Source organism: Parasteatoda tepidariorum, chromosome 6 (assembly GCF_982258835.1).
Source record: "Parasteatoda tepidariorum strain Cologne lab strain chromosome 6, Ptep-v5.0, whole genome shotgun sequence".
NCBI classification, from domain to species: Eukaryota; Metazoa; Arthropoda; class Arachnida; order Araneae; family Theridiidae; genus Parasteatoda; species Parasteatoda tepidariorum.
Genome location: NC_141760.1, coordinates 40163232 through 40190440, shown reverse-complemented (window position 1 = coordinate 40190440; position 27209 = coordinate 40163232). Strand labels below are relative to the sequence as shown.

The 27209-nt window shown below is 29.8% G+C and overlaps 1 protein-coding gene across 4 annotated transcripts in view; it reads left to right on the top strand.

Annotated features, from left to right (window-relative positions):
* The window catches only part of LOC107436203 (ribitol-5-phosphate transferase FKTN), a 31698-nt gene extending 7665 nt beyond the window's left edge, over nucleotides 1-24033 (top strand). For all 4 annotated transcript variants that reach the window (XM_043045360.3, XM_043045362.3, XM_043045361.3 and 1 more), the window contains 6 exons: nucleotides 6737-6958; nucleotides 10140-10411; nucleotides 12254-12546; nucleotides 17925-18067; nucleotides 20060-20184; nucleotides 23712-24033. In XM_043045360.3, coding sequence (XP_042901294.2) covers nucleotides 6737-6958; nucleotides 10140-10411; nucleotides 12254-12546; nucleotides 17925-18067; nucleotides 20060-20184; nucleotides 23712-23925 — 1269 coding nt within the window. In that variant the 3' untranslated portion in view covers nucleotides 23926-24033. The remainder of the gene's footprint in view (nucleotides 1-6736; nucleotides 6959-10139; nucleotides 10412-12253; nucleotides 12547-17924; nucleotides 18068-20059; nucleotides 20185-23711) is intronic.
* Nucleotides 24034-27209: the final 3176 nt, after the last annotated feature.

Below are 27209 nucleotides of genomic sequence, written 5' to 3'. Positions count from 1 at the left end.
CCCTTTCTGGCATCGTGTAGTTAGGATACGACATCGATAATACGAAGTTGTATTGTTGAAACTCATTGTTGCATATTAAACTTAAAATTGCTATTATCATTTGAACGACTTCACCGATTGGAACGCCTGTTTATGTTACAGATTGCTAAAAATTTTTTGGATCATTTTGATATATTTTTTTTATCCCTTTGCGTTAAACGTTTTTTACACGAATTATTGAAAAATGTGTTTTTATAGTTTGAACATTGCGCTGTCATGGAGCAGCATCATTGCAGATGTTCTAAAACTTAGAAAAAACAAAATCCTTAGAAAAAAATGAAATACTTAAAGCTCACTAAATTCATAGTTTAAATAGTCAAGTAAAATACTAAAATAAAAACGCGTCATGAAAACAAGTACTCAGGCTAACATAAGTTATCAAAAATTTAAGAAATACTTATATTTAAACATAACAGGTAATCTTAAATATTACAGGTGTAAATAAAATGTGTTGCTAAATATTAACAATAGTTATTATTTTTGAAATATGAAATCTTTTTAAAACTTTGTTTAAATTTGTCAACTTTTTATTATCTTCTAAAGGAGAAAATGCCATTAAATTTATAAAAATTATCCAAATTTCTAATGCTGAACAGTTGGGCACTAGCAGATGATATACCGGTTGCAAGTTAGTAAAAAACCATTGACCCTATGGAGAGAGCCTGTTTGCATCTAAGTATGCGCCAAATGGATGCAAAGCTCTCATCCTCAACCTATTTCAACATCGCCAACTCTCGAAACAATGTTGCACAGCTTCCTCTTTTCTTGCTTTCTGAAATTAGAGAAACAAAAATTATTTAATTAATTAAAAAATAGTAAGAATTAATAAAAATTATATCTAAAAGTTGTAACAAATATACCTCTTTTTATTCGAATTTAAGGAAACTGATGAAAGAATAATAAATATAGCTTCTTACAGACTATTTTCTACTACAAAACAAATGTAAATTTTATTTATTATTATTTTTTTTTTTATGGCGGGGGCACTTGGGACGTAGACCCATTGATCTCAGGAATGCCAGAACTGCTACTCTCTTCTCATTACCCAGTGGGCACCTGTGGCGAAGCCACGGCGGTGGTGCAGTGTCGTCCACGTCACACAATCACGAACCCGTTTATAGGGCGGGTCACATTCACACAATCATGCACACAAGGGAGAAAAGACATAGAACACAGAGAGAAAGAAACATCCACGAGCAGGATTCGAACCGGCGACCATCGGCTCCGCAGTCAGGCCAGGGCTAAAGAGAATAGAAGGGCTGGTTCACTCCTTTGAAGTATCTCGCGACGTCACTATCTCGACGTCACGACGTCCTCCGACGTCACTCTAGTGACGTCACTTTGGCGCAAAGCTCGCACTTTTACCTCAAGAACGGAGCGTTTGGCCTTACTAGCTCTAACTAATATTGGATCATTTCTTTTTGCGAGATATTCTAAGACATTTGTTATTTTCTATAATGACTTTCCTCAGTTTTTGCAGTGAATTTACAAGAATTTAAAACTATTATCGAAATGCCAGTTTGCGCGATTGCAACTTGCAAAAATTCTGATACAAAAACAAAAGGAAAAAGTATAATTTTTCGCGTGTTCCTTAAAGTAAATGAACAACTATGTAAAGAATGGATTCCGAAATGACGCAGTTAATATAAAACAGCAATACGTTTATTCTGTCGTAAAGAACTTTTAGAAAAATTCATTATCCAAATAGAAACCGCCTCGTTACTTCATAAAGAAAGGTAGGTGAAAAGAATTAAAAAATGGATAAAGTCAAAGAAAATTAAAATGTAAGTAAAAAGTATAAATAAAATATATAGTATATAGTTGAAATTCTCCTAATTTCATAACATATTTTTTAATGTAGTTATTCTAAATATTTATGATTTTTTTAAAAAATTATATTCTCTTCAATTTAAATATCTATAAATTATATCATCGTAAATTTAAATGTCTATAAACAATTGTAAAATTTCTAATGTCATTATGAACCTAAATTATTATTTTGTTTCAGTAATTAGCGTTTAAGGTTGATGTTTCCGAATGATTAAGTATGAACAAATTGCTATTAACGACATATTTTAAAATCTGGGATTCTAAATTTAACTTAGCTTCTCTTTATAAAAGAATATGTAGATAAAAAAAGTGTCGATATATGCCTTCATTTTTCTTAATAGTTAAAGTTAAAACGGAACTTTTTAAAATAAAGTATTTATCGTGTCATTTTCACCAACTAGCAAAACATATTTATAAGTTTAAAATGGTATTTTTTTTAATATAATAACCAAGAAAGTTTTTTTTGAACTATGTTTATGAAAGGAAATAATGTGTTAATTACGTAAAGTTTGAAGGCTAATAACCAGAAAAAGTCTAACTTATTTTTACAAAGAGAAAGATGCAAAGTTATCATAATATCTTTGCTTGCGATCTTCCGAGATCTGTGGACACAGTGACGTCATGAGGAGGGAAATCGTAGCTTCAGCTCTAAGAGCGGAGTGAACTAGCCCTTGTATTCTCTTTAGCCCTGAGTCAGGCACGCTAACCACTCGGTCACCTGGTCGGCAATGTGAAAATTATCTCTCATTTCATTTGATTCGAATGTTCTCCTTATTTATCAAAATATGTCGCAAAGTCTAGGATTCCTGTAAGTCTTCGAAACTATAGCCTTTTTTTCAATAAGTCTGTGATAAATATCGTAAGATAGCAAGAATTAATTAACTTCAAATGCTTTCAAATTATTTTGAAAGCATATTAGTATAACTTTATAACAAAATACAGTCGCCGATGATTACTTAAATCCCTCATCGCAATGGTCTTCTCACAACTTACAACGGAGTATAGATGATATTAAGCGTATGTTTCTGTATTCACATTTAAGGCTTTTATTCTTGAAGTATCAAAAGCTTGGTTTTAAGAAAAGAAAAGTTTTTAATAGCAAATAAGAGAACTTTTCGTCTAGACTTAAAAAAGTTAAATAAAACTGGTTGGCAATCAAAGGTTAACGTATCATATCAATAATTTTAACTACCAATTAAACGTATCATATTAATCATTTTAACTACCAATTAAATGTATCATATCAATCATTTTAACTACCAATTAAGCGTATCACATCAATCATTTTAACTACCAGTTAAGCGTATCACATCAATCATTTTAACTACCAATTAAACGTATCATATCAATCATTTTAACTACCAATTAAACGTATCATATCGATGTAAGGACTAATTTTAACTTTTTAACGTAAATACTTATTCACTTGGTTATGCTATTTTTAGTTCTCCAACAACGCTATTAAACTAAACTACTTTTTCTTTGTTTATTATTTGCTTTAAAATGCATTGTTTGCTGTTTTAGGTCTGTGCATAATTTCACCATAAGAAATTTCCAACATTCAACGCTAATTCGTTTTCACACACAAAAAAAAAATCTTTCAAATAAAATTCATTGGCTCGCTATAGAATGTTTTGACAGCTGAAAAAAGGATGATTCACTGTATCAAATAAGTGCTCAGTTTGATTTACCTAAGTTATTTGCTTTATAATCCATCAAAAGCGCCATGATCTGATTAGCATATCGTTTTTACGTAAAATGCTAGCATATGTTGTACGGAATATTTGAACAACGTGATACCCATTTTCGTGTTATTTGAGAACTTCCACTAAATGCCAAAGCACGAAAAAAGCAAACATGTAAGAGGCAAAAGTTAAAACTACTCTCACTTGACCAGTAAGAGTTCACGGGTACACATTTTCCTGATTTTCGAATGTACGATTTTAAATCTTAAAATACTTGAAATTTTACTTATTTAAAAAGACGAACCAGCTGGTCACCGGAGGCAGAAAGTAGTTTAATATAATCAAGGTAGATATTAAATTGAACTATTTAATTCTCAGGGACCGGGAATCTTCTGGTTAAGGAACTTATATTTTCCAATACTATGCAAAGGAATATGATAAGAATGAAGAAACCCAAAATGGTTTATTGAATGGATTAAATGGAGAATTTAAAATTCAGGAAATTTCTCTGAGTATTTAAGTAGGTTATATTACATAATATAAAAAAGTGTTATGATTTATGAGTGTTGATTATTGGTGTTTTAATTTTTTAAATTCAATTTAAATGCTAAAATCTAATTTTTCAGTTAAAATTTGCTGTTTAATTAGATTAAATATTTAATTTAAAAAGAAAGTTACTATCGATATAATATATTTAGTATCAATATTACTATTTGTGTTATCCTTATAACTATTTTATACACTTTTATTTTATCATTTTTATAATCGGCGTTGAACAGCCGATCCAGCTCTGTGTTTACGACTGTCAATGTTCGATTCCTCAGTCTTGTAATTTTAAACCTAATCCAGAAGACAAAGGAACTCCTGAATCAAGTATTGAGAGAAATTTGCCTTCGTGGAGGACTTTTTGATGGAACTAGCCCGCAATAGGGTTACATGGGGAGGAAAACACTAGAACGCCCCATGGTTAGCCCGATAGCAAGGGGATTCGTCTTCCTCCAAGGTTGTTTTATCCAACACTGTGGTCAGTGCCAACCGCGAGCAGAATTTGTATCAACCAGCCAACGCTGGGATTCGAATCTGGGTTGCCACATTGGGAAGCGAATGCTCTATCCCCCGAGCCACCACACCCCTTTTTATGTATAATTAGAATAAATTCGTTATATACATAAGTCGAAAATTAATTTTTTATTAAAAATGAATTAAAATTAATCTCAAAAATTAACGCTGACAAAGAAGAAAGTTAAATCTAAATGTTGTCAGAATAGCTTTCAAATATATTTTTTAAGTGTGTATTTTACTGCAATGATTCTCAGTAGTTGCTTTAAACATACCTATTTTTATTCAAAAACAAGATTTATTAAAAATTCAATTCTTTATTTTTTTGAAGATTTATTAAAAATTTGCGAAAACTGTTAAAGAAATCGCCGACTATCCCAAAAAATAATATTCCGTCTCTTGACATAAGAAATTTCTTATTTGTATTCTCTTTTTGTATTTAAGAGTTTGATGATAATTAAGAATCTAGCTCCACCCAAAAATTTATTTTTAGCGCAGCTTTAATGATAGGTGTGTCCAACATGGAATTTATTGTTATAAAAGTTACTATGATAACTAAATGTGTTCTACAGCAGGAGATGATGTGTTTTTCTAAGAATTTTCTCAAAAGAAAAAAGTAATTATTTTTCTGCTAACGTTTTGGATTACAATTAAAACTCGATTCACACATAAAAACGACACTTTTTTCTAGATTAGAATCCTGTTTTATAGTTTCAAAAATTTATTTTTCTTATAGCGGTATTATGAGTAGGTCATTAAATTGGTATAAAATGCAGGATGTCTTGTAATGATCCTTTTCTTTAAAAATATGTTTTGAGTATCTTTGTTAGAAGGGAAATCAATATATTTAAAATCGGAGTCATATACTATTATTTAAATAATTAAAAAGTAAAAACGATATCGCCATTAAACGAATCATTGCCCCCCCCATCCCCGATGCAGACGAATTATAAACCTAATAACCAGTTGAATTATCTGCTGGAGCAGTTGTCAACTTGAAGATATTTCTAAAAAAATACTTTTCACTGCAGTCTCTTTTTTTGGAAATCATACAAACGTTGAGCTAAGTTCTACCGTCTTCAATAATGATTCGTTAGATTTTGATAGTACTTTTGCTTTCTTCTCGATAAATATTATGATAATATATTTATCGAGTAACATATTCTTAATAAGAGAATTTTTTTACTTCAGTTTTTGGTAAGCAATTAAAAAAAATTAAATGGTTCTTATTACGGAACACCTTGTATGTAATTAATGAAAACGTATCAAAAATTGAATATTTTCAACTGAATTAACGGAAATATTTGTAAACATTTTGACGTTCTAAGATGCTGATAAATTTTTACTGTTCCTCGATAAATATAAATTTAACCAGTCAAATTGAAACTTTTCGAAGAAGTAATTTAAAAACAAAATATTTTAAGGGTGGTTAATATGGAACACCTTCTACGTAACGACATGGAATAAAAAAAACGCAACGAAAACTGAATATTTTCATCGAATGTAACGAAAATATTTTTAAAATTTTTTTGATATTCTACAATGCTAATAAATTTTTACTGTATATAGATTACTGAAATTAGTTTCTCTGTTGCTGTTGCCATATGCTATTAAGGCAAAGGTGGTGCGCTTTTTCATGTTTAATACTGTCGTCATACATGGCTGAGAATTTGACTTATGCCACACATATACGTCACAGCCCGTTTATAGGGCGAGCCCAGTCATGCATCCTCAGATCGTGATTTTAACCTGAACTAGAGAGCGATTAAGCCCTAATTCAGTAAATTCACTACCCTCTGCGGTATGATTTGCTATGAGAACGTGGAGGACTTTGTGACTATATAGATATAATGTGCTCCAGTCTCCATTTACAACACGGCCGGTGGGTCCATTAGAACACTGTCTTCTGCCAGTGGGGATCAAACTCACGTCCACTTGGACATGGGCCCAACGTCCTTTCAACCAAACTATCCCGGCCCCATTTGTTTCTCTAATTATACAATAAGAATGTGTATTTTAATTTGTATATTTATTTATACAGGGACTGCATTGTACTTTAATGTTATGTTTGTTATTACATAATTCTAGCTTATGATAAAGCACTAAAAATTTATTATTTTCAGATTTCAAAGTCTCCTGTGATAAATATACTTCTGCAGTTCGCTGAGTTTTCTTATGAGTTAGATATAGAACCTATCATAATAGAACCTTCATTGTTGTTTTGTGTTTTATCACCCTCATTAAAAAGCCTGCTTTTGAAGAGAAAGTTCACGATAGCAAATAGGTCATCAGATCATCTGTTGACCTTAGGAATTTTGCAAAAAGATGTTGCTATTCTAGAAAAGGTCAGGTACGACAACATATTATTGTCTACATTAATATTTCATAAATATTTTTTGTGAAAATATTTCCTTTTCATATCGTGTTCATATAGTTTTTTAAAAAATAAAACCAAAAATTATTACATTTAATTAAAAGATTAATCTATGAAGAAATCATATCTAGATTAGTTTCCGATGAAATTTGTGAAGCCAAGATACATTGTTATCTCAAAGCATTTACTTTAAACTTCAAGTTTTTATTTTTTAATGCAATTTCAGTAAAAAGCTGGTTTTGTGTTGTGTCTATAATGGTAGTCATAAGACTTTTAATAATAATAAATTTAGACCAAGAAATTAAGAAAAACAGATAAAACTGAATATACAAAAATGGAAAAAAAATTATACAACATATTAATGGCAACCAGGGTGTCGTTTAATATAAAGTTAAAAGTTAATTACGATATATTTTTTGAAACATAAGTTTAAAATGGAGCTTATTTTAGCCTTAGAAAGAGCCTGTTTTAAACTTATTTAAGAACTTATTATGTTTTAAACTAACTTTCATGTTTCTTGTTTTTGTTTTTTTTATTCATAATCGAACGTAGAAAACCATTCTATAGAAAATTATCATCAAATAAGAAAAAAAAATTATTTACAAGTAAAATTTTTTATTTTATAAATTACAACACTTACCTGCTTTATAAATCCGGAGAATTCCAAAATGATATGTTCTTCATTTGAAAACTTTATTCTCAAACAATATATACACTGATTATCCCTTCATTACTTCAAAATGACATACCACACAATAAAATTTTATAATTGCAAGATCTCGATATGAATTTCAATATTTAACTTAAAACAAAATGTAACTCAATATGTAAATCAATATGTAACTTATCTTTTGGATTCCTTGCTGTCTTGTTTGATGATTTTTCACGCCATTTTTTAGTGCTGCGAAAATGCTTCTTTGGGATTTGACAAAAACAGAACAAGATGCAATTTTATTTTTTCAGGAGCAAAATATTTTACCAAGAAAACGAAAATGTACCAATTCCCATAACATGAAACTTTATCTTGGTAAACGTACGTTTTTGAAATGTTATTTCATTTGGAATCTTATTTATTAGAGTTCATATGGCGACAGCGTCAGGCGAAAGAAAATAGAGTTTTGAATCTGTTAAACTCTATATCAGCCCATTCTCCACCGAAATCCGATCGATTACTTTGATTTTAAATAAAGTGTTTTGAATTTTGAAAGTGTTTCGATTTTAAATAAAGTGTTTTATTTTACGATTTGTCGCAAAACTTTTAGGTGTAGATTGGCGGCACTTAAAAACCGCCAAATCTGTAGCTGCGGTATCATTAATACGTAAGTGCCGAGTTTTTATTCCATACTTTTCTGAATCATATTACTTCAATAGAATGTGCAAGAAGTTTACATAAGCACATAATGTTATACCATTTAATTTTTCAAAAAAAGTATTTAGACAAAATTTTTTATCAAAAATTATAAACTAAGAAACGTAAAGTAAAGAATTCTTAGGATAAAAAACGATTTTGAAAATTCTTAATATTGAAATAAAAAACTTTCATATAGTTTCTTTTCTTTATTCTTATAGTTCTTAATCAGACGCAAATAACCATTTTGTAGAGAACTATCATCAAATAAGAAAAAAATTATTTGCAAGCAAATTTTTTATAATAAAAATCATATCACTCACCTGCTTAATAAATCCGGAGAATTCCAAATGAAATGTTCTTCGTCTGAAAATTTTATTTTCAAATAATATATACATAGATTATCCCTTCATTACTTTTAGATAACACTAGGAGGCTTCGTCCCCTGCTCGCTGGCGCTCGCCAACCCGCAGCGTATTTTACCGCAGTATGCGATCCCGAAATCGGAAGTTATCAGTTGTAAGTTTGTTGATAATAGAAGTTAAAAATTATTGAGGAATTTTTTTTCAAATGTTTGGTTTGTTCCGTTTCTGAAAGATTTACCAATGTTCTGAAGAGTTTTTTCAAGTTCTTCGGCCTTTTCCTTAGGGAAATTTTGCTTCTTATTTGCTGCTTAGAAAATGGCGTCTGCCTCTGCCAATGATTCTGATGGAACTAAATGAAAACTTAATAAATAAATGCCTGATGTTTTCGGGCTCCCGTTAGAGTGCGTACTCAAGTGTTGCTATAGCGAATTGTCCAAGGGGTAATATCTAATGATCGAAATTATAACATCATGTTGTACCTCGGATCGATTTTCTTCACTTTGAATTTTTTTTACCTAAGCGTGCCACAGTATTTTTTGGCAAAATAAAAATTCCATTTTGCATAAGTTGCAACCCTCTAGGTCTAAGTTTAAACCCTCTCTCTTATACACAGTTTGAAATTAAAGTTTTCAATCAAGTTTGAGGCTCCTAACTATTTTTTTTTATTTTAATAGAGAAAAAGTTTCAAAAACACTAAGTTTATTACTTCTTTGAACAACATCAGTTGAAATTTACTCAAAGGTTATAATCCATTTCATCACAGTTCCTACCTAGAGACACGTTAGGTGATTTATTGTTGAAGTGAGATTTTTGAGGATTTCCCGGAATAAATATATTATTCAAGTTTTATTCAATGGGATTTTGAAATTAAATTTTAAAGCAAGATAATAACAAGTCAGCCTCTTCTCATTTTCAGTTAGCAGAATTCTGAAAAAATATATAGAGAACTTTTCAAACTAACAGAATAAGAACTTGTTCTTTAATCCACAATTTTAAAAAAACATAAAGGTAATTATAACACTCTACCAAGTCACGTTATTTTTCTTGTTGCGAATTTTTTAAAGCTAATTGTACGAAAAAGAAACTATTAAATATATTAAAGAAATAGATTTGAAAAAAGTAAACAGTTTCATCGATCCATCACCGCATTTCAAAATATTTCAATTAAGGTTTTGGAAATAATTTTAGGAAAATGAGTGAAGATGAAAGAATGTTTTTGTCTCTCTTTTTAAATATAAATTTTTTCTCCGAAGCACTGCTTATAAGAAAATATTTTAAAAATTTTTATAAAAATAAAAAGTTAGTAAGATAAGACTTCAAAAGAGATGCAAGATAAAATGATAGTTTTTTTTAAAAATAATGAATAACTCAATTTATTTGAAATTTTCAGTGCAAAATTTACAAATTGTACTCAAAATAACTATCAATTTCGTTTTTAGGAAGATGTGCAAAGTAGATTGGAGAAAATTGGTTTTCAAATAGAAATTGTTGAATCTCCAATTTTAAGCTGGATGAAACCCGAGAAATTTCTAAACAGCAGTATGTTCACCGGCCACGTCTTCTTACAGAAAGATAAATGGATTTTACATTTGGTCGTGTTTCATCAAAGAGAGAATTTCATGTGGCATGCTGCTTTGCTCTCTAAAGCAGATTCCAGAACGCCAACAATAGAATCTCTTTTATTTGTGGACGCTGATGCTGCTTTTGAAAAGTAATTAAACAAGGTTTTGTGTAATCATCGCTCTTAGTATGCCCGGTTTCAAAATTCACTTATTCAATATGCAGCACAATTTTCATAAATTCAAATTTGTCTTTCCGCATTTAAACAGGGACTATTATAGTTAAAATTAGGTTTAAAGCATGTGTACTGCATAATTAGCACATATTAGGTAAGAAAGAACTGTACACAAAAGATGTTTTTAAAAATTTGTCATTTATACTGAAATTTTTTATCACTTTTAAAAGAATAAATAATTATATATGTATATAATAAAGGAAATTTTTTATCACTTTTAAATGGAATCGGTTAAAATTATTCTATAAGTCTCCCCATACAGTCTAAAAACTAACAACTATAGTTTTCAGAAATTATGAATTTATTTATTGTCATTTAATTTTTTTTCCTTCAAAATTCCAGTAAATGAAAACAAATTATTTCAAAATTTTGAAAGTTATCATTTTCTAATGCATTTGTAGATTGGCGAAACAAATTTTGTTAGGGTCCTGAAATGATTAGTAATTGAGTTAGGATTAGGAATTAAAGCCGATTTTTTGGTTACTCCTTGCAATAATTTACAGACTTTTTTTTTCTGAACCTGAGATGAAAAATAGTCTGCAGAGATGCTCTGAAATTCCGCAGCGTCTGCTTAATTGCTGGAGGATTTCTGCTATCGGGTTATTACGGTTTATTTTATCAATGGTCTATTTCCTCCAAGGGATTTAAATAGTCAAAAACAGCTGGTGGAGGAAGTTTAAAAACACTTCCTAACCGACGGTAAATATCTTTCAGCTCTATTCAAATAAACTGAGTTTTGACTATTTTAATACCCTTTTTACTCTTTAAAATTTCGTATGACTGCTACCTCTAATAACATTGCTCGCGCACGGTCTTTGAAAATGTGAAAAAGTTGCTGAAATATTGTAATTTAAACTGTATAAATTTCTTTCTATAAGCTTTCACTTGAAAATTAAAGGTAGGAAGCTATTGATTTGCAACTAGCTTTCATTTAGAAATATTTAGCTTGGTTGTGAATATAAATTCATTAAAATATCCTTATAAAGAACATTTTAATATATTATGTACTATAGTACAATAACTGAAGAAATAAATTTCAAAAAATGTATTCGTGCAAAATATTGTAATTGTTAAAAACCATCATCAGAAAAATCTAGATAACAAAGTCTCAAACACACACTCTCATATACATTAAGTTCTAAAGATAAAGAAATTGTATAGTGAATATTCATAAAAACTCAAATGATGCATTAAATTCATTAAATTCCTTTTAGCAGTGTTAGCGATTTAGCTAAATAAATTTCTATTTAGAATTTCTAAATTAAAAGATAATTAATAAAATTTCATTTATTGATATCAATTTTACAATAGTTTCAATCATTTTCTTTATTTCCCCTCAATATTTCGGTTACACATGGGTTAAAAATAGGTTTAAAAATGTAATTGATAAAATTTGTTATAAGTTATAATTTAAATAACTATGAAAATGTTTATTTGCGTAAAAAGTTTACTAACAAAATTATAAATATTTGTCATACACAATTTGTCATACATTTGTATACGTAGAATAAAAAACTTATCTTTTAACTCACAAAGAATAAAATTTAACCAATTGGGAGATGGAGTAGAGTTAAGTTTTTCCAACTCCCGCAAAATTTTCTTCGACTACGACCCTCAATGGTCTGATATTTATTCATTACACTGATTGCGTAATGTCTTTTATATTCAGAACTAAATGTGTATGACTTATTTCAATAATTTTTTACTCTTATGATGTAAAGTTATAATTCGGAATTAGTTGGAACCTTTTGATTTTAGTTTCACTGCCGTGTCGCTTGGTATTAAAGCTCAAAGTTTGAAGAGTCTAAGCATTCCAACAAATCCAGCTAGCTTCCTATACCAGATAGAAACATCGAAATTTCTGGAATGCAATGAAACTATCGTCAATTCATTCAAGAATCACCATGCTTCTAATCTTTCAACCGTTCACGATTATTCCAGTTTATCTCAACAGGAGTTTAATCAGCGCCTTTTAATTACAATAGAAGAGATGAAACAAAAACTTGATCCAATGCTCATACGGTTTTGGGTGTGGTCCGGAACTCTATTAGGTAAGATTCACTGTTTTTTTTTACAATAAATTACTCTTTAATTTAAGGAAAAAATAAAATAAAGCATTTCCACAACAGCCTGTTGTGAGTCAGGGGGTCATAGAGGTTAAGGCACCACAATTTCGTGACCAATGGCACGATTCTCATACAAACTGGTACTCATCGATCTGAGGCTGGGTGGGCTTTAAGAGGACGCCATACTACGGAAGAAAATGTTTGTTGCAAAATTCTAGTTTTCCTTTACTATGAATTTAAAAATTCAAAGTGTAAAAAGTCCCGCAGTGGGCTGATCGTTAAGACACGGTTCCCAGCAGATCTGTTTCTCAGAATCACAACCATGATGTGGGTTGGATAAATGTCCAGCGGGTAGAATATATATAAATTGGTAGTTACTCAGTCATTTTCAAAGCGTATAATGATGATTTGCTCTGATTTTAGTTCTAAGAATGTTAAAAATGAATTTAGCATGTGCAAGTAAACTTACAACGTATATGCACTTACAGAAAATTTATTTCAAAAAAATTATCACTATACTCCTAGTAATAAAAAATGGCGTCACATTCTCTGCTTATTCGCGTTAGTAACTATATGACAAGCAGCAAAGCTACTCTTTTTATTCACACGACTTTTAAAAGGAGTATCTCTAACTCATAACTTGTCCCGCAGTGGACTGATCTTTAAGGCGCGATTCCCAGCAGAGATCACCGAAGTCAAGCATCACTGACTGCGGTCAGTGTGCGGGTGGGTGATCACTTGGATTAGTCTACGTAGGGACCGAGGGTGTGCAGTATTGGTCCTCGTTAATCTGTTCTACCGTAAAGTGCTCGATTTTGCGTGCAGGTTGTCCAGCTACCGAAGCTGGGGTGCCATCCCCTCTGCAGAGAATCAAAATTATGATGGCGTGTCTTCGGATCATCCTCAGGGATGTTTCCCAGACCGCCGTTAATAGCCCTTTGTGCAGCTCTAGTGCGACGTAAATAAACGACAATAAAGTGTAAAGGGCCGGGATAGCCAGGTCGGTAGGGCGCTGGGCCCATATCCAAGAGGTCGTGGGTTCGATACTCGCCGGCCGAAGACTCCCCGTGTAGTAAATGGTGACTGATGCACGTTAAATCTGTCGAGTCTCAAAGTCCTCCATGTTCCCACAACAAATCAATACCTCTGGGGGTACTGATCCAGGAGTTTCCTTGTTTTCTGGATTGGTTCAAAATTACAAGGCTACGGAGTTGAACGTAAGTAGTCGTAAACCCATGAAATTGGGTCGGCTGTTCAACGACGGTTATAAAATAAAATAAAGTGTAAAAAAAGTGAGTTCAGACAAACCTAGAGTAAGCCATGAAAGTGTCAAATCCTGAAAAGAAAATTTTAAAATATACAAATGAAAATAAATTATGAGATGATAACTTAGGATCATGCAACGGGGAAGTTCTTATCTAAAAATTTGTTTGCATTTTAACATTTTGAAGTATTTTTTTTCAACAATTGAAACTTAATGACAAACTCTAGGTTTTGCCTGAACTGACTTTTTCCTTCTTTCAAATTTTTAATTGATTTCATTGTCTCGGTGCTGCCATCTAGTGTGGCAGAAACTAGACGTCCAAATTAACATGCCCAACGGTACCTCACCCATTGTGGTGGTCCTGAAAGAGTGGATACCACTTCTGGAGAACGAACTAGGTCTGCTCATCGGGAAGACTGATTGTGCAGCTCATAGGAAATAATAAAATTTAAATTTGTATTGAAGGAAAAAGAGAATTTGCGACGAAAATTTTCTGCCGAGGCATGACGTCCTCTAGTTCTTCACAATGACAGTTCAGTGCCTTATCCACTGAGCCACCACGACTCCTTTTATTTAAGTATTTTACTCAAATATTCAATACATTTAGTATTAACTATTAGGAATCTAAACGAATTAAAAAATTCATATAATTTTTATAATGAAAAAAAAAAGACCATCTTGTTGAAGTATCAAATGTAAAATAATTTTAATATAAAGGAGAATTACTAAACTAAAGATAATAGTATAGCTAAGTAATGTTTCTAATGCATGATATTACATAATTTAAAACTTCATTTCCACAGAAAGAAATCAGCAATGATGAATTAAAAGCATGAAAAAGAGAAAATATTAAAAAAAATATAGCGAACTTACACTTAAAATCCATAAAGCAATAATGATTCAATATTATGAAAGAACATGAAAATATCTCTAAATGAATGAAAAAGTGCATCATAACTTTGTTCAAATAAAATTTTATGAGCTGCCATTGCGGGATTAAGCAACATAACTTAGCTATCTTGTTTGTACAGTACGCAAAATAAAAAAGGGAACACTTTAATAACTTTTGATTTAGTAATCGGATTATCACGTACTAATAAATCCGGTAGCAGAAGCTTAATGTACTAATCTGTAGCGAGCGCTGCAGATTATTACAGCACCTGCAGATCAGATTTTTTTCCTATCTAAGCCTTTATTTTTAAAAAGCCATCAAACAAAAGGGTAAAAATTGTCTTTTAAAACATCTCTAAACTTTTTTCTAAAAGAAATTAAAAGAAGCTGTGTTGAGAGAGCACCGCAAGGAACAAAAGTAAAAATTTTTTCTGCTGCTTGACTACAGGGATTTATTCAATTTTATTTGGGTATAAAATTCAACTTGAATTTAAGTAACGCAAAGTTTTTGTGCATAATTTCTTTAGGATTTCATACTTGCAAAAAATGGTGATAGTTTTATGTTCAATTTTTGTATGAATTATGGTGAATTATTATAATAATATCTTCTGCCTGACTACGTTGAGGTATTTGGATTTATGAAGATAGTGCTGGAGATTCACAAACTGGCAAATTGACTAATAATTAATCATAATGATTTGAGGAAATAATCTTAGATATGCTAATTACTTTGGGTAGATAATATTCTAAGTAACGAAAACAAGAAAAAAAAACATATTTAATCTGAATAAGCATATATATTTTTCAGTGGACTTGGATTCATAACCTTCAAATTTTTTTATAACCGTCGTCCAACAGCTGACCCAATTTTGAGTCTACGACTACCAATATTCACCACAGTATCCTTATAATTTTGAACCCAATCCAAAAGACAAAGGATCAAGCATTGAAATTTAACTTCGTGGAGGACTTTTTGATGGATCTAATCAGTACTTGCGTTACACGGAGATGAGAACCACGAAAGCCTCCCACGGTTATCCTGATGACAAGGCAAATCTAAACCATGTTCCGTCTACTACTGAGGATATTTTACGTCAGCCCTGTGGTCGATGCGAGCCTGGAGCGGAATTCGTATTGATCAGCCATCGCTAGGATTCGAACCCGGAATATTGGAAGGCGAATGCTCTACCCCCAAGCTACCACGGCTCTGCTAGGGGGTTTGCTAATTTTGTACTAAGATTGTATGTTCTTACTACAGATGATGGCTATCTTAAAATAATGTTTGTTTCCTCGATTAGCAATGCCATCTGTTGTCCACGTAAATTATTTTAAAACTCCTACCATGTTTTATTTAAATGATACTTGAAATCACCGGTCATAGTTTCTACAACTGTTATGTACAGACGTAACATTCAACTTGTTATTTGGGGATTTCCATTACTGTTTTAACGCTTGGAAGGGTAACGTTAATTTGTGACAATTGAAGGGAGGAGTTAGTAAGAAGTGACACACATTTTGGCTAAATTGTACCACCATTTAAAATCAACAAATTAAATATTTTTCTATTAAAATAAGCACACATCTATCACTCTTTATCGTTATGTTCATAAATGTCGTAATGCATAGTTAACGCTTAAAAATCAAATTTGAAATATGATCTTAAACTTGTGTTTTTTCTCAAACTATATATGTATATTTAAAATAGCGTGATATGAGTGTGACAAGGGGAAAAGGGGTATGGCTAAGTGTGACACGTTGTGATGAAGGTAAAAAAGGGGCCATTATCGAAAAAAAAAGTTTGATTTATGGCCTGCCCTAGTTTCATTTGAGTAGAAAGTATGATATTAAACCACTTTTCCTCATGTGCTCTATTAATCTTCGAATTTTTTTTAGCTCAAAGTTTTGTTAAAATAAGGGAAAGGTCACAGAAAAGAAAGACCTAAACTTTACAGCCAATTACTTTTCTATTTTGTATGCTGAAAATTATTTTTAGCATACAAAATAGAAAAGTATAGCATATGTATAGCATTTAATTAATTCTACATTTTCTATAGCCTATGAAAAGATAAAATAAATAACACTTTCTTCTCCCCCCCCCCCGAAAAACAAATAATTATGTTTCATAGCAGAAATATACAGTGTTAACAACGGCATGCATATTAACATTTATCATCTCCAAAGATCTGATACTAGAGTATATATATGTTAATTTTTGTATTGCTAAAATTATATATCATGTATAATGTAAATATCTGTATGAATAAATATTATGAATGATGCATAAAATAACAGTAGTTTTAGCTTTATGTAATGCTTCTATTTTTATAAGTTCTTGCAGTGAAAATTTTCGAAACTCATTATGCCAAACTAGAATAATATACGACACAGTTTAGTTTCCTATTCGAAGAAAATAATGAAAACTGTCAAGTAGAAGATATCCATTTAAATTTGAAAATTTTTCTTAGCTTTTTTTCAAATGAGAAAACACAGTGATGAATGAAAAAAAATCAGTTTTGAAAATGTGTGGCATTACTTATTTCTTGTTAAATATTTTAAAGTTTTCTTATAATTAAGTATATGTGAATCATTAAGTTCATTTTTATTTGATCTTAAATGTATGATCCGATTTGATCTTTGTTACTAAGCGATGTTTGTAATTTTACTATTTAAATATGGTGCAAGGTGGATTAATTTGATCTGATAGGATTTAATTTTTGGTGCAAATAAATGCTTAATTTTTTTATTTAAATATGATGAAAAGTGAATTAATTTGATATGATATTATTGGATATTGGATATGATTTAACATTAGGTTCAAATATATGCTTGATATGTCACGGGCTTTATCTTCATTCATGTTTGAAGTTTCCCATTTTAATATGGTGAATTATTTTGATCTGATATTTTTGGTGCAAATAAATGAAGAAAAATTCATATAAATATGATACGATATTGGCGATTGATATGATTTGGTATTGTTTGCAAACGAATGAATATTTCACAGGCTTCCTTTTCATTTTGGTTTGAATAAATTTTCGAAACTTCCTATTTAAATATAATGCAAGATGAACTATCCTGATCTGATTTGATTTTTGGATAAAACAAATTTAATTTTTTTAATCGTGATGCAAGGTGAATTAATTTGATATGATATTTGAATTTGATATGATTTGATATTGGCCTCAAATGAATGTTTGATATTTTACAGGCTTGCACCGTCAGTGTGATGTTATACCATATACTTCAGATGCTGATTTTGCCACTTGGGCAATGGATGATGAAGATGCACGTGAAATAATAAAATACTTTAAGAAAAATGAACATTTGCATTTAAACGAGAAATTAGGCTTGGTAAGATTATTTAAATTATATATAATTTCTTATTAATTACGTATGCTTATTTGTTCCTTATAATTTCCTAATTTTCTCCTTAAAAAGGATCACATTTGATTCACTGTAAGCAAATTAGGGATTCAATTTCTTATAAAAAAATCGCATCAAGTATGTACAGTACGCAAAAGAAAAAGGATATCATCGTGAATAACTTTTGTTCTAATGATCGGATTTTCACGTTCAATCTTAATCGTTCGTGGAGGTGATTTCAAATATGCTAATTAATTAGTTCTAACTATTAATTAAGTTATGAAATAAGACAAAAAAACCTTCTTTTTCTGAATAAAAATATATTTTTTATAAATTTGGATTCCTGATCCTAAAAATTGGGGGGCAGAGGAGAGGAAATTTCGAAAGATTGGATCATAAACTGGGGGGCGGGGGGGGCAATGAAGCTATATTTGGCGCTATATTTCCCCAAAAACAGCCAAGTAAAGTCGCCGCTGCAAATGAGTAATTAAAATAGCCATAGAGAAGTTCAAGAGAGCAATCCATAATTTTACTCTATTGCTAAGCAGCCAAGTTCAGATAATAAAAAAAATAGTGCTCTGTGATTGCTCGGAGATTGTTTATAATTAACAGAAAATATTTCTATCTTTCTAGGCAATAAACACTTTTTCTACTGATTTCTGACCAAAAATTAAGGATTTTTTTTTCTTTTTGATCCCCTTTAAAAGGAAAATTTGAATGGATTTATAAATTATTTATAATTTTCTGACCTTTAGGAGCTTGAACACATGAACTTCTTATCAGACATAATTTGATTTTCACGTTGTTTTACTTCATTTTCAAGAGGATTTCATACTAAAATCAAATTTAAATAACTTATTATAAATATATACAAACTTTTAGGGATACTGATTTTTGCAGCTTTGATAGTCTACTAGGCTAGAAAGTTTTAAGGAAAAAAGAGTGCATGAAAAAAAAATGTAGATTGTATAGTAATTCTAATGTACATTCACACGTTTTGTCACAACTTTCTAAAAAATAAATGCAGATCAATTTCTCTTAATGCTAGCCTTAAAAGTTTCAAGGACGTAGAAATTCCCTCTACAATTGAAATTTCACAAGTTTAGGGAGAAAATGGAATGTCTCCTAGATCCAGGAATCAAAGTTAAATAGTTACAAGGACAGTTATTTCAAACAAGTTAACGTTTCAGTTCTACTCGAAATTGTTTGAAAATGTATTTGTCATTTATCGATTGCAAATTTTATCCTATTTATATTTTAGGGTATAGTTTAGGTGTATTTCGATGTAGTTTATTTTTACATTCTTATTTGCTTAAAATTATTAAATAATTGCTTAAAATAAATTATTCACGTTATATGATTTAGTTCATTTACAGTATAATAGTAAATGGAGTTTCTAACACATATACTTATCCCTTATACCGTTATCAACAAATTAATGGAATACGCTTAAATGGTAATTGTAGTTTCTCGCTTTAGCTTTAGCAATAATATATTTCGTTCAAACAGATTTAAATTCTGGAATTAACGAAATTAGTAAGAATGTTGCTTGGAGCAATATCTTTCTTATCCTCTTATGACGAAATGTAGAATAAACTTGTTTTCATAGTTTCTGTGAAAAGTATGCTAACCCTCATAGCTGCGTATTTTTCTTTTATCAAAATAGGCTCAAAATTATAAATGCCAAATATAACAATGAAACATAGTATTAATTAATAAATATCTTATTAATTAATAAATATCTTATTAATTAATAAATATATTATTAATTGATAAATATATTATTAATTAATAAATATATTATTAATAAATATATTATTAATCATTATATTATTAATCAATAAATGTATTATTAATTAATCTAAAATTCGTAAAACTTTTTTTGTGTTGAATTGACCAAAAAGATAAATAATAAAGATAAAAAGAAGTTTAAATACTATAAACTTTTCTTAAAATTTTATTTTATCTTTCTTTTTTCAGGTTGAAGAAGCAATGGAGCTTAAATTCAGATGCCATGGATTATCTGTGGATTTATTTTTTATTTATGAACAGGAAAATGGTACTTGGTATGCCGGTCATAGCCCGTATTATGGTTACTATTTTAAGTAAGTATAATTTGCTAGAAATTATTTACAATACATTGCAAAAATTAAATTATTGATCTAATTTACAACACTCTTTGAAAGTTTAAAATATTTTCATATAACCTCGTTATAATGAATTAAGGATAGCGTGCTCACTCGGCTATAGTGAATGTTCTAAGTATCTCAGTCATAATTGCTATTTCGCAGACATTATTTCATACGCTTATAAGAAACTAATGAAAAAGTGGCAGCTGTGATCTCAAACTGGTTTATGTGATAAGTTCTTAAATGCATATTTTTGGCTCTCAATTGAAAATGAGGCAATAAGCATTATGAAAGAGGGTTTCAATGGAACTATACACTGAAATTAATAATGTAAGTGGTTGTAAAAACACGCCTATGGAAAAGCAAATCGGTTGCACATGAATTACAACTTTTTATTTTAATTTTTTTTTAAAAATGACGGAAATTAAAAATATATATATTTAAAAAATTCCAAAAATAACGAAAATGGGAAAGTTAAATCTTTTGGAATGATCTTTAAAGGAAGACAACCATTTCGTAACATGGGGAATATTTTGAATGTTTAACGTTTCGATTAAAATTTCCGTTATGGAAAGAAATTCGCTGCAATAAATCTTCGTTGTAGACAGATTCTACATATTTTGTTAGCTAACAATTTATAAAGTAAATTACGTACTATTGTAATAATATGTACTGTTGTGATTTCCAACAACACTACAGGTTAAGAAAATATTTTTCGTAAAGATCATGTCTTGTAATTAAAAATGGATTTTACTTATTTATAAAAAAATGTTTAGAGGGAGTCATTTCACTAAAATGCCAGTAATAACAAAAACAAGTCCGTGGCCGAGGAAATTAGTTGCACAGAAATTCCAACCTTTTTTTATAAAATGACAGAAATGAAAAGATTTAAAAAATTCCGAAAAATGAGAAAATTCGGAGGAATAACATCTTTAAAAAACCGTTATAGTGAGACCATTTCGTTAAATGGAAAATATTTTGAATGTCAGTTAAAGTTACGATTAAAACTTCAGTTTTTATTATTTAATTGTAAAAAAAAATTTACTGTTAAAAATAAAAACTGTAAATTGTAGAAAATAAAGTTACATTCGAAATAAAATGTAAAAGTAATTCTAACGCAAATAACTTTTTTTTATGTGTGCCACCTTGATTTGAATTTTAAATAATAACTATTTACAGCTTTAATTCTGGAATTTCTTCTGTTGAATATCTTGCTTGCAATGATATAAACAAATGAAATATGAATTATAGAACAAAAAATTGCAAAATTTACTGAAGTGTTTAAAGAAAGAAATTAAAAATTATGTTACGTGTGTAACTGAGAAATTAGATTATCTCGACTAATAAATTTTTATTCAGTAAAAAAAAGTCCAAATTAAATGTGTATATACATCAAGCAAAGATAATGGAATAAAATAGCTAAATATAATGCTAAAAACTATTTTATTGGTCTTCAATATTCTCTGAATTTTTAGGAAATAAAACTAATATAACTTATGAATGTGTAGAACCTGTGTTTAAAGTTCAGCGTGTTCCAGCTTCTGTTAAAATTTAACTAAAGAATTTTTAATAGTTTGAATATATTTTCTATATTCAAAAATTTTTCATTTTTAATTTTACTATAATTTTGAATATTTATTCCCTCAGAGCTTCTTTTGGTAGAATCGCGCCATAATCATTCAATAAATGATTAAAAATTTCAAAAATTAAGTCATATGACAAGGAGTAAAAGACTGCATCTATGCAGTAATTGCACTTATTCACAGCACTTATGCAGAAAATTAATTTTAATTTTTTTTAGTTTTGTATATTATTTGAAAATTGATGAGCCAAGTAGGAAAACTTGTCAAACTTTTTTCCGGCTTGAAATCAAAATAACTTTTGAATAACTTAACATATAGACTTACAACTTACAGACTAATGGCTATAGGCAGATAATAACTAATCTTGGCTAAGGAGAATATAATTTCAGTTACAGAAGTTATTTTCAAATCCTGTTGAAAAATGCTTGGCAACTGACGTACTTTGTAACTGCAATTTTAACCCACTATAATAGCCTACCTATATTTGTCAACCTACTAAAATAATAATATTTAAAAAAAAATTAAAACGTGGAACATGCACGGTGGTATACAATTCAGGAAAAAAAAATTAAAATTAACTTTAAGACAGTCCAACAATTTTATCTTTCAAAAAATAAGAGTTCATTTTATTTAAAAATTTAATTATTAAAATAAACTGTTCAATACAGTTATTTAAATCAACATTTAAATATGTATTTTACTTAATTGCCATTTAGGAATATTTATACAATTTATTTGATCCCATAATCTAAATAAAAGAGACTTCTTTTCTAAAAAAACAATTATTCTATCTAAAAAACAATTAAAATATATACTATCTGGGAAGACAATTATTTATCGCATTTCAGTAAATATTACGGAAGTCAAAATGAATGCCACTATTTCATAGCTGCAATACCCAATATGTAATAAATTTAGTTATTATAAAGGTACATAGAGGTAGAAGTGATATAAGTACCGTTTGCATGTTCACTAATATGCGACTTTGGAAGTCAAATTGTCTGCAGTGTTTCCGCGAAAACAAAATTTGCAGAGGAACAACTCTCTAAATGTTTACAATGGTGAATTGGTCACGTTTCTACTCAAGATAATACTCTTGCTTTGGCCACCGCCATCTCTAGGTCGCATTCCACGTGATTTCTTTCGTGTGCGTTTTCTTAAAAGATCCAGAGTGTTTGACTTCCACAGCTGCCGTCTCTAACATCGGCATTCAAATTTGATGTATGTTCAGGAATGTTCGATTAGCACTAAAAGGAGTGCTAATCGAACATTCCTGAGGAGTACTATCAAAATTTGCTTATATTTACTCTGCCTGTATATACACTTTTAATTGCATTATTTCGCATTTTTTGCACTTTTGCATAGTGCTCCTATATAGTTAAAGTATTCATTTCGACTTACCCTGTATTGCAAATTGTAGTATAATTTCCTATATTGATTACTTACCTCTTAAAATCTAAAATTTGCAGTTCGAGATTAATTTATCTTGTGGACATCTTACAACCATCTAGCATGTAAGATATTTTTTTAATCGAAGTTAAACTATCAAAAAGTGGCAACATTGGTTGGAAATCGACCTTTTTTAAATAAAAATTTGACCTCTCATTGTGAAGGTCAAAGGTTATATCCATGGTGACATTTTGCAACCCACCCAGCTTAGAACAATGGGTATAATTGGTGTTAGCTTGTCTCGAAAGTATAGACGGCTAGAACGTAATGTTGTCATTTATGTTTTTCGAAACATTACAGCTTTACCAATATGCTTTACCAGATCAAATATAGGTTGTTGCCTGATTGCTAAAAATAAGGGTTTACGTAATGTGTACCTTTTAAAAAGAAATTTGGGTACCTATCGGCAATCTTCTTTGATTCTGTTCTTTACGTATTAAACAACTGTAATTTTATTATTATTGGTTACAGATATCATCACCCAGCTTTTAGTTTATGTTCCGCTGAACTTTTGGGTCAAAAAGTTAACACACCATGTGAACCAGAAGATGTAATATCAGCTGAATATGGTTCGAGTTGGATGAAACCTGTCACCTCTTGGAGTTATAAGTATTCAGTGTATAATAGAGGACCAAATATTTATTGGAAAAAAAGTTTATTGAAAAAAGCCTATCCAAAAACTTAAGAAATGTGCTCATTGATTTAATGTTAATGCTATTTCCAAATGTTATTTATTTATTTATATGTTTTTAAAAATCGTTATTAAAGGATGGAATGTATATTCTAATTTAAATAATTGTTGAGATTTACTGCTTTTTGTACTCATTCGCAAATTTTTTATTGAATGATATAATTTTAAATTGAATGACATTGATTGTGGCTATTCGTTTATACAACAAGTGCATAATAATTAAATTCGCATTTTGACATTATTAAATAAATAATTTGAATCATAGAAACCTCATATCTTTTTTAGTCAAAATTTAATCGTAGTGAACAATTTTCTAAAGTAGTATATCAATATGAAACTTTAAATTTTTTAACTGGAAGGAAAAAAATATATTTTTTCACCAGAAAACTAAATAAGTCTGAGAAATGTATGTATAGTAAGTAAATATGATCAAAATATTTTGTAATCTTACGTTGCATGTTTACTATTTTGTTTCAAGAGCGGATTCATCATTATAATTATATTATTAAGAAATGATAAAATCTATTTATGAAATGATAAATATGAGAAGATAACAAAACATTTTATAATCCTACGTAGCATTTTCACTATTTTTGCTTCACTGGCAGATTTATTATTGCTATTTCTTATTGATATAATTATAAAATCTGTCAACAAAAGAATAAAGATTAGACAAAATATTTTTTCAAATCTTGTATTGCATTTTAGATATTTTATTACACAGGCAGATTCATGATCATTTCTAATAATTATAATTATAATGACAAAGGGATAAAAATGATTTTACTTGCCATAGGCTAAGAATAAACAATGATTGAATTCTTAATTTTGCCTTCGTTTGAGCATTAGAAGAATAACGTCGAAGAGGTTGCTTCTTATTAAGTCGGTGCAGGAATAACTGAAAAAGAGATGGGTGAGGCTGGTCGGACCAGTCGGTAGGTAGAGGTGAGTTCAGACCAAAGTTTGCTGAATTTTAATCCAACCTCATCCAAGCTCGAGATACATAACATGGTTTAGAGCCAGATTCCACCCGAGATAATATATAGGTCAGAAGGTCATATAAAGGTCAAATTTTGCTGTCTCGCCACCCCCCCCCCCGAAAAAAAAGCAAATTCTTTAGCTAACTGAATGTCGTTTGATAATTAGTGTTAGCCTCACAAAGCAAGCACACCGATCTTTTTCTTATAAATTTTACATTTATTACTAAATCAAACGTTTGTAAAAAATTTCTGAAAATTTTATTAAGATTACGTGCTTAATACCTTTTTCCAATAAATGAGCCTTGGCTTAGGTTCTTGAATGCTGGTTGGATGGATGACAAGAATGAAGGTCTTAAAAAGAAGATGAAAAAAAATGAAGATATGATGATGATAGAATAGTGAAAAGATATGTGATATTATGTTAATAATGAAACGATTTACATCACTTCTATCAATATTTAAATAAATTTAAATTTGATTAGTCATCAATTAAGAAAGTTAATGTTTGACTTTGGGTTGTGTTGGTAATATTTATCAAAGCAATCTCTTGACTGAACCAGTGTTTCTTAAAATGATTATTCCAAAATCTGTATTTTATTACCGTAAAAATAACGAACAAAATATAGTTCAAGGCATAAAAGTTCAATTTATGCCTTGATAAGATATAAAAAGTTAAAATCATAATTACATCGTAAAATTCTTAACACTTGTCAGGTCTATCACATTTTTATAATTTTTCAAATTGATTAGATATTTTTTAAACACACATTTAAATTTTACGAGAATTGATTCACCAGTTCGGTTGCCATACAATACTCATGTCTAAAGATTATTTAATGTTGGTCATTTTTATTTAAATTCATCTCCACACTTCATTAACATATTCTTAACTAATCGCTGAGCTAATTGTGTAAAATTGTTCACTCACTCTTGATTACTATAAGCAATACCAATTTAATTTTGTGTTGAACTATGACACATAGATGCTTTTAAAATTCAACATCAATTGAATCTATTTTCATGAACAATAGTTACAATGCACTTAGGTTTTTTGGAATGACTTGAAACACTTTGTTTCGTTACTGAACGATATGGAATTATAATCCCTTTATTTTTGATACTGTTTTACAAACATTATATGAGAAGAATCTGACAAAAATGGCATAGAAATCACATTTACAACATTGCGTGTTTAATCTTACCAAGAGGCAATGATTCATTAAGCGTCTCTATAAAAATGTCAAATAATTATTTTCCCTTTTTTCTTTGGAGAGTTCGTGTTTTAGTCGCGTGTTGAAAAAGCAAAAGCTTAAAGAGGAAATCTGGTAATGATGATTTGAATCGTGTTCGTGTTTGACAATTAAGCCTTTTGAAATGACCGTTCACCTTTGTTTTCAAATTTTTTGATTCGGTAAGTCTGCGTAAATGTGGAAAATTGTAAAAGATTGATTCAGTAATTCATTGAGAATTAGGCGTTTATTTACGAAAATAAAGTTAATATTTCTTTATGGTAGCAACCAATTAATAAGGAAATATTAATTAAAAAAATAGTGTTCTATAATGTCCGCTCATAATATACTGTAAAAGTGCAAACAAAAAAGTATTCACCTAAGGGGTCGGGCAGTATGGTATCGTAATCAGTCACATTACAAGTAGAAAGGATAACGAAATGCATGGAAACCAGTTTGATTACCTGGGGAAACTAGGAAGTGTTTTGAAAACCGCATTTTATCTTCATCAAATCATGAAATATTCGTTAAAATTTTTTTAAAATTAAAATACACATAAAAAATATTTATAATTTTCAAAGTATAAAGTTTGCTCTTTTTTTTTATGAGTTAATCAAGAGCGTTTTGTACAGGTCTCGTAACTTCCTTTAAGAGGGAACACATTCTCACTCTCAACACATTCTTTTAAAATCTTGTTGGACCTATTTTTTAGGGAGTGTTGTTAAAGAGTAATTAATTATTTTAGTTAATTATGTCTCCCCGAAAGTTTGGTTTTAAATTTGTTATAAAATGTTGCGTGTTCTTCTGCGGATGATGACAGCTCAAATAGCCGTACTAATGCGGGTCTGTTTCCTCCAATGCTCTTGTGAACAACAACACCTAGCTGCAAACGAAGATATTTACACCTATAAGTTGCTATGCCTTTAGGAACATAGAGATCATTCTTGAAAATGCATCTTGTTGTCGAAGGATCGTAAGCTAACATGTGATATTCCAGTGGCAGAAACCAAAGTTGTTCAATTGTATACATTATTTGAACCGGTACGACAACCTCCTTATCAAAACGCAG